This window comes from Pipistrellus kuhlii, unplaced genomic scaffold (assembly GCF_014108245.1).
Source record: "Pipistrellus kuhlii isolate mPipKuh1 unplaced genomic scaffold, mPipKuh1.p scaffold_m20_p_59, whole genome shotgun sequence".
NCBI classification, from domain to species: domain Eukaryota; kingdom Metazoa; phylum Chordata; class Mammalia; order Chiroptera; family Vespertilionidae; genus Pipistrellus; species Pipistrellus kuhlii.
Window position 1 is genome coordinate 1 of NW_023425561.1, and position 8,458 is coordinate 8,458.

General features: G+C 57.8%; 1 protein-coding gene across 1 annotated transcript; it reads left to right on the forward strand.

Moving 5' to 3' along the window:
• The first annotated feature begins 2,201 nt into the window (after positions 1-2,201).
• LOC118707297 (pregnancy-associated glycoprotein-like) lies at positions 2,202-7,328 on the forward strand. Its single transcript, XM_036417406.2, has 5 exons — positions 2,202-2,394; positions 4,294-4,410; positions 5,729-5,873; positions 5,960-6,058; positions 7,011-7,328. The coding sequence occupies exons 1-5, from the start codon at positions 2,231-2,233 to the stop codon at positions 7,152-7,154; spliced, it is 669 nt and encodes a 222-aa protein (XP_036273299.2). The 5' UTR covers positions 2,202-2,230; the 3' UTR covers positions 7,155-7,328.
• Positions 7,329-8,458: the final 1,130 nt, after the last annotated feature.

Below are 8,458 nucleotides of genomic sequence, written 5' to 3' on the forward strand. Positions count from 1 at the left end.
GGAACGTGGGAAACTTTCAAATGAAGGCACCGCCTGAGCCTCAGCTGGGCAGTGGGCTGGTGGGTACGCGATTCCAGGAGACAGGCACGGCCTGATCCAGGCAGGCCTTTCGGGGATCAGGTATGACCAGGCAGCCCGGCCTGGCCCAACTGCCCTCTTCTGCCCGGCAGCTGTACTATATTGGCACCATCAGCATTGGAACGCCCCCTCAGGAGTTCAGGGTCATCTTTGACACGGGCTCTGCTGACTTGTGGGTGCCCTCCATCGACTGCCTCAGTTCCATGTGTGGTAAATGCCTACGCCCCTCATGGCTTCCACCCCAGTCTTGTCCCCGTCCCTGATCTGGGCTCTGGTCACTGAAAGACACTGGCTCTCCATCCACAGGGACACGCAGAACCTTTGACCCTCAGGCATCCTCCACCTTCCAGAACACTACCCAGATCTTCGACCTGCAGTACGGGTCCGGCAGAGTAGTCGGGGTGCTGGGCTATGATGACGTGCGGGTGAGTGGGAGCAAGGCTGTGGCATGGCGGGGGGCCTGGACCTCTGCTCACTGCTCAGGGCACCATATGCAGGGTCAGCTGGATGCACCGTCTCCCCAGAACGCCCCAAGTGGCCAATCCAGCAAGCGGTCATGGCACTAGAGGCGGGCATTTGCAGCTCTTGCTCATGGTGAGCTCGAGGCTGGTTTTGCTGGGAGCAGGGAGAGGTGAGGGCAAACCTGTTTTTATTTATTTTTTAAATATATATTTTTGTGAATTTTAGAGAGGAAGGCAGAGGGAGAGATAGAAACATCAAAGATGTGAGAGACTCACTGATTGGCTGCCTGCTGCAAGCCCCCCTGGGGATCGAGCCCACAAGCCTGGCATGTGCCCCTGACCGGAATGGAACCCGGACCTCCTGGTTCATAGGTGGACGCTCAGCCACTGAGCCACGCCAGCCGGGCGGAAAACCCATGTTTATATTCCCAGCTTGTGCCAGGCGCTGTGCTGGGCACGCCCGTGGTAATAATGAGTCTAATCCCACAACAAGCCCACGGGGCATGCGATCCTGCTCCCTGCACCCAGAGGAGGGACCCGAGGGACAGGGGGCGGGCCTGCCCAAGGCCCGCACCTGGAGCAGCACAGCTGGGGTGCGAGTCAGGGCTTGGCAGCTGTGGGGGATTTTCCGGGAGAGGGCAGAACGCATCTGGGAGTCCGGGGGTGCCTAGCGCCCCAGACACCAGGGCAGGGGAAGCAGGGCCACGGGTGTAGGACGGCCCTGAGTAAAAGGTCTTACTTTGGCCGGGACCGGTTTGGCTTTTGCCGGGACCGGTTTGGCTCAGTGGATAGAGCGTCGGCCTGCGGACTGAAAGGTCCCGGGTTCGATTCCGGGCAAGGGCCTGTACCTGGTTGCGGGCACATCCCCAGTAGGGGGTGTGCAAGAGGCAGCTGATTGATGATTCTCTCTCATCGATGTTTCTAACTCTCTATCCCTCTCTCTTCCTCTTTGTAAAAAATCAATAAAATATGTTAAAAAAAAAAAAAAAAAAAGGTCTTACTTTGGGGGCCTTTGAGAGTCTGAAAAAACTGGGCTTCCTGCCCAAATTGCCTGACACACAGACACACGCACACACTCAAACACATATAAGGCACAAACACATGCACATATGCTCTCACACATGCATACACACAGAGGAAGGGAGAGGAGAGGAAGAGGGAGAAACATCCATGGTGACAGAGAATCATTGATTAGCTGCCTCCTGCACACCCCCTACTGGGATCCAGCCACAACTTGTAACATGGGAACCTTCAGTGCGCATCCTGATGCTCTATCCACTGAGCAACCCGCTAAGGACCCCTTCACTCATTTCTGGCCCCAGATCACGGAACGCCAAAAAAAAAGATGATCCCACCTCTCTGCTCATTGGGGCCTGTACTGGGTGTGGGGGTGCTTGGCCCGCTCCCCAGTCCCCCGCTGTGCAGGGGGATGGGGGTGTTTTACTGCCTGGGGTGCTGCTAGCAGGAGGGTGGGCGAAGGTCAGACTCCTCCAAAATGCACGGTGGGTGCTGCTCCAGCACCTTCAGCGCATCCCCACCTCAGCTCATGCTTGGGGTGCAGGTGGCATCATCCTCGCTGGCCGGCTCCCCACCGCCTGGCCCAGCATCAGCTCTGCTTCCCAAATATTCACATGAGACCACACTCCTCCCCACAGATCGGGGATCTTGTGTGCAAATCCCAGGCATTTGGCATGATCTGGTCCGTATCCGTGACGGCCTTGGGAATATTGCCCTTTGACGGCATCTTGGGCCTGGCCTACCCCTCCCTCGCTATCAGAGGCACCACCCCGGTCTTCGACAGCATGTGGAACCAAGGCCTCATATCTAAGAATGTCTTCGCCTTCTACCTGAGCAGGTAAGCCTGGGTGGCCAAGCCCCTACCCCCGAATGCCTTCAGGCACCTCTGAAATGGTAGACAACCCGGACCTGTGTTTCCCCTTAAGGGCAGTCTATTGCAGGGGTCAGCAAATAGTGGCCGTGACCACATGTGGCCCACCACCTGATTTTATGAATAAAGTTTTATTGGAACACAGCTCTGATCATTCAGTCACATCCTGGCTGCAGCTGCAGCTGAGCTACAATGGCAGCATCCAGCACTTGCAATCTAGCATTTTTACTTTATTTTGCTTTTTGATAATCCTCAGCCAAAAATATTTCCCAATTGATTTTTGGAGAGAGTGGAAGGGAGGAGGAGACACACACAGAGAAACATTGGTGCAAGGGAAACATTTTGATTGGTTGCCTCTTACATGCGCAAGAGCCAGGGCTAGGGGTCAATATGAGACCCTTCAGTCACCAGACTGATGCTATATTAACTGAGCCAAAACAGCTAGGGCATAATCTAGCATTTTTTAAAGTTTGCCGACCCCTGTACTTCTAGTCCCTCCTTGGATGTTTGGGGAAACTGAGGAATGAGGCTCAGAGAGGAGCTTTGCACAGAATTGCCCGGCCACACTCTGGTAGGTGGGACTCAAGCTCGGCTGCAGGCCGTCCTCTCTGGTGGGTGGTCAGGCCATCAGCAGGTCTCCAGTCACAGGCCGTCACTGGAAGATCCCTCCTGATGGACTGAGGGTCTGGAGCAGGTGGAAAGGAGAAGCATAGGCCAGAGGGGACCCGGCAGGCAGACTGTGTGTATGACGCAGAGTGTGGGTGAGCCTGTGGGCTCCGTGGGGGCCTGAGGTCCAGGCTCTGCCGCATGTGCTGAGCCTCTGGGGTGTTTGTACCGAATCAAGGAGGTGAGCCGTTTAACAAATATCCATGGAGCACCTACTATGTGCTGGGTACTGCTCTGTGCACGTGACACGGACAGATGAGAGGGAGAAAAGGCAGACAACAAGCGAGAAAATAGATAACAGGGAAAGGTAACACATGCCAGGTGGTGGCTGCTTCGGGGAAAGCGGTAAAACGTGGTGACAAACCACAGAGATGAGAGTGTGGTTTCAGACGGGCAGTGCGAGGACCTCTCTGAATGAGGCCAGGCCATGGGGGAGCGGAGGCCCAGGCCCAGCAGAGGACCAGAAGGGCAGTGTGGCTGCGGGGCGGGCAGGGAGGGAGGGAGGGGCAGGCCGAGGTGGATGTGGAGTCTGGGCAGGCAGGGGCAGGGCCGCCCAGGCTTTGTTTTAGGTGGGAGAGGAGGCCTCTGGCAGGGGCCTAGGCAAGTAGAACACATGGTCCCACCTATGTCTCTGAAAGCTCCCCCCGGGCACTGGCTGGACAATGAAGGACCAGAGAGGAGGCAGGGAGGCCAGGGACGAGGCTGCTCAGCCTCTTTGGAGAGAGAGAGCAGGAGCTTAGACCAGGGAGGCAGGGAAAGGGGGAGCCGTGGAGGAATCAGGACACAGGGGGAAGGGAAAGGCCACGGGATGTGCTGATCGATTGGACGCAGCCGGAGGGGGAGGCGGGCAGGGTGTTTCCTTCCTTTCAGCAACAGCTACCCTGAGCCCGGGCCCACCTGGGCCCCTCCGCACAGTAGCCTCCAACGCACCTTGACTTTGGGGCTGCAGCCTGGACCTGGCCAGCTTCAGAGAGGTGGTGGCCAAAGCCCAGCCAGAATCTCAAGTTCAAACCTTGGCTTTGCTCCTCAGAGGGCAGGGGACTTACCTTGGGCTGTGCTCAGCCTTGCTGCTCAGTTCCCTTCTGAGCAGTGGGGGTCCCTGCAGAGTGGCCGGGTGGCCACCTGTAAGTGCACCCCACGGTCACTGAACTGGAGAAATGCCACCCACTGTCCTCCCCTCAAGTGAGCCCCTCCCCCCAGCAATAAGGAGAATGGCAGCGTGGTGATGTTCGGCGGCGTGGACCCCACCTATTACCAGGGCAGGCTCCAGTGGGTGCCGGTGAGCAGGCAGGTCCACTGGCAGGTCACTGTGGACAGGTAAGCCTCCCCGCCCCCCGCTGACAGCTATGCTAGGGTCAGCCGCACAGGAACACGCACATGCAAACACACAGAATCAGGCAGAAACAAAGACACTTACAGGCACACACACCAACATGGGTTCATAACTGCCCTGACCAGGGTCCTGACCGCAGAAATGGGATCGGGCCAGGTCACGGAACACCAGGAGGAGGGACAGGCATGGGGCCCAGCCCTCAGGTCGCGGCTGGGGCAGCGTGGAAGGGCTGCACCCCCCAGACAAGCGCAGTGAGAAGGGGTCAAGGAGAATTCCATTGTCAGAACAAGGACATCTCTGGTCACCAGACCAGGGGGTTCCAGCACTCAGGGTGCCAGGTGTAGGCAGCAGAGCCAGTAAAGTGAGAGGCTGACACACCTACAAGAACCCCCCCACCCCACCGCCCTGGGCTGGAGACACCAGGGAGCAGTCCTGGGGTGTGAAAACAAATCACATAGAGGGATCCCACGCACCCCATCTGGGTGCCAAGGGGCAGGGTTGTGACCTAGAGCATCGGGAAGCAAGGACTCAGGTGGCTGAGAATCAGGGGTGATCACTGAGGGGGTGCATGTAAGAATCAGAAGCTTAAACTGTGCTTCGGGGCCAACCTCTAGCGCCCTGGGCTGGTTCAGGCGTCACCTGGCCAGGGGACTGGGAAGAGGGGCGAAGCAGGTGGGGAACAACACTCCCTCCCACCTCTCTGAGCACCTGCGTCCAGGGAACCTCCATCTTTACCGTGTGGCCTTCATAACTGGTTGGACAGCAGGTCGTGTCTCCAGTTGACCTCATTCCTACACGCCCTGTCATTCCCTCGGCAAACACCATGGAGCATACGCTGTGCGCTAGGCATGGGCGCTGGAGGGGCAGAGGACACAGCTAACTCTCCGACTAGGAGGGCAGACACGCATGAGTGACCGAATCACAGCAAACAGGGTTCCCACCACCATGCACGCTGGAAACCAGGAAGGCTCTGCCTGTCTCCGCTGGAGGAGGAGAGGGTCCTGATCTAATCTGGGGGAACACTTCCCTGAAAAAGTGGTGACTGATCTGCACCCTGAAGGACAGGAGAGAACAGCCAGACAAAGGGGCAGGGATAGTCTAGGAAGGGTGACAGCATGTGCAAAGGTCCTGGGGCACAAAGAGCACAATGCCTTCCAGACCTGAGAGGAGGCCCAGAAAGGTCAGTGTGGCTGAACACAGGGACACAGAGGCTGGCAGGAGCTGCAGGCTGTTCTCAGGCGGCAGGAAGGGGACACGGTGGAAGAGGCCATGAGTGACCCTGGTGCCTCCTCTGTTCCTCAGCATTTCCATGGACAGCAAGGTCGTGGCCTGTGCAAACAGCTGCCAAGCATTTATGGATACCGGGGCCTCGCTGGTGACTGGCCCAACCAATGCCATCCTCAACATTCTGAGGAACATCGGTGCCAGGAAGATGACATCTGGCTGGGTAGGGGTCATGCCCAGGGTCACACCAAGCTCCCCACACACAAAGGACCCACTGAGCCAACCTCCCTCTCGCTCTCTCTCTGACAGTACATCATCAGCTGCACAGCCGTCCAGAGCCTGCCTGACATCGTCTTCACCATCAATGGCGTCGCATACCCAGTGCCAGCCAGCGCCTACATCAGGAGGGTGAGTGGTCCCTCCTGGGGCTGCTCTCAGATCTGGGGCTGGAGGGACCCTTGGGGCCATGGCTCAGAGAGGCCCCCTGGAGGCCGGACGGTGCCATTGCAGATGCTGCCCAGCTGGGAGGGCATCTCCCACAGCACAGCCTCTTGATAGAAGAGGGTGTGGGCACCCATCACCCTGGGGGAACTCTGAGCAGCATCCTGTGCTGGCTCTGGGCCGGGCTCCAGGAGAGGGTGCACTAATGGCCTGGCCCTCACAGAGGGTCAGTTCAACCCGGGCATCCGACCGATGGACAGGGAACGTAGGCAGGAACCCGGAGACAGGCAAAGAGTACGGACAGGGGTGCTGGCTGTGGACATTCCCCGTGTCCCCCCATAATCAGAAACTGTATTCCCTCCCATCCCCAGGTTTCCTGACTTGGGAAATAGATCATATGGTCACCCTAGTCCTAGAGTGCAAATGCCCCCTGTAGGCCCCAATACCTTTTCTGAGAAATGGGGACTAAGCCCCCCTTGTGGGGAGGTGAGATAAAGACCGGGAATTGGCTGGCACATAGTTGAGGCTCAAGAAGTGCCAGTTCCCCAAGGTGTGCCCTGCAGGTCAGGGTAGCCCACAGAGGGAGCAACTGAAAATCTCTCAGCCCGAAGCCTTGGAGGGAGCCCAGGAGCCAGGCCAGGGGCATCCTGTAAGCCTGTGTGCTGAGGCTAAAGACACAGGGAGCCCCGGGGAAGCCTCTCCACCCAGCCGGCAGTGCCAAGGAGGGGGCAGGAGCTGGTGAAGGCTGTCCAGGCGCTGGGCTTGAATTTGGAGGATGAGTGGGGTAAAGGGGGGCAGGCAGGGATTCTCTCAGAGCAAACAGCTGAGCAGAGGGTCCAGAGGAAGCGGGATAAAGCTGCCGCCCAGGCCTGACGGTGTTGGGACAGGATGGCTGAGGGCTGTGCTTCCTCCCCTGCAGGAGGAGACGGGCAGCTGCTTCGCCAACTTGCATGGCTCAGACTTCACCAGCTCTTGGGTCCTGGGGGACGTCTTCCTGCGGCTCTATTTCACCGTCTTCGATCGGGGCAACAACAGGATCGGCTTGGCTCCTGCGAGACCATAGACGTGGGCGCACTGCTGGAGGCTGCCGGCCCGCCCCTGGACTCACACACTCCCTGCGTCCCAAGCACAGCTGTGTCTGGGGCTTTGCCAAGCCCTCTTCTCAGTGGAAAAGAAAGGACTGTGTTTATGCCCAGCGGTGTGGCTCAGTGATTGAGCCTCATCCCAAGCACTCACAGGTCACTGGCACATGCTCTGGGCTCAAACCCCAGGAGGAGGCATGCAATAGGCAGTCCATTGATATTTCTCTCCCATCGATGTTTCTTTCTCTCACTCTAAAAAATTATAAACTCACTGATGTTTAAAAAAAACATTGATTTCTAATAAACGGTCTCATTTCCAATGGCGCTCATACAAATGGTGCCTCTGCGTGGGTCTGGGAAGTGCGGCACAGGCAGGCAGGGCTCTGGAATCTCCTCTGGACCAACAGGGAGGGGACCCGACTCCAACCCGCTTAATCAGAAAGGACCTGAACCGGGATGCCCAGGACCCCGAATGCAGAACCAAAGCAGGTCCGCACAGCGTGGTGGCTGCACCAAGAAATCAAAACCCACTGGCCCACTCTCTCTCCTCCCTCTGGCCTCTGCCTTTCAACTCCTTTGATTCCTCTCCTGCCAGCCTTCCCCTGGCCGCCTGCTCCAGGCCAAGGGCTCTGCCACTCCCGCACCAGGCTTTCACCTCCTGAAGGCTTGGAAATGAGCAGAGTACCAAGGAGGGGTCCGATTGGCCCACCTCAGGTCATGTATCCAGCCCTGCACCAATCACATGGAAGGACATGGGGGACTATGATTGGCTCCACTTGCACACATGGCCCCTGCTGAATGGTTAGTCACAGTTTCCTCCAGAACCACTGGCTGGAGCTGGGCAGAGTGGTCCCCAGAAGTGCAGACATGCTGTAGGACTCAGGGTCCCCAGTCTTGGGGCGTCAGGGACCACCAGTGGCCCTGGACAGGAGGTTGGCGAAGGCTGCTGTGGGTGACAGAAGAATTTGTGGCTGCCCTCCAACACCACCCTGCCTCACAGCCATGTTTTAGAAGCAGGTTGAAAGCTATGAGAGCATTCTATTAGGACATTAGGAGGAAAGGGCAGAACCCCAAATAGCAGGGATACATGTTCCGGAAGGGCCTGGAAGACAGGGCTGCCAGGGCACGCCAGCACAGCCCAGGGCTCTCTGGTCCGGGTTCAAGTTCCAGCTCTGACCTGTCTGTACCAGGCACATAAGAGGGCCTCAGTAAGTCCTGTGACCAGTCTTGTGACCTTAGGTCAGCTCACTCTGGATATCGGTTTTCTATTCTGTAATTCTGCGGT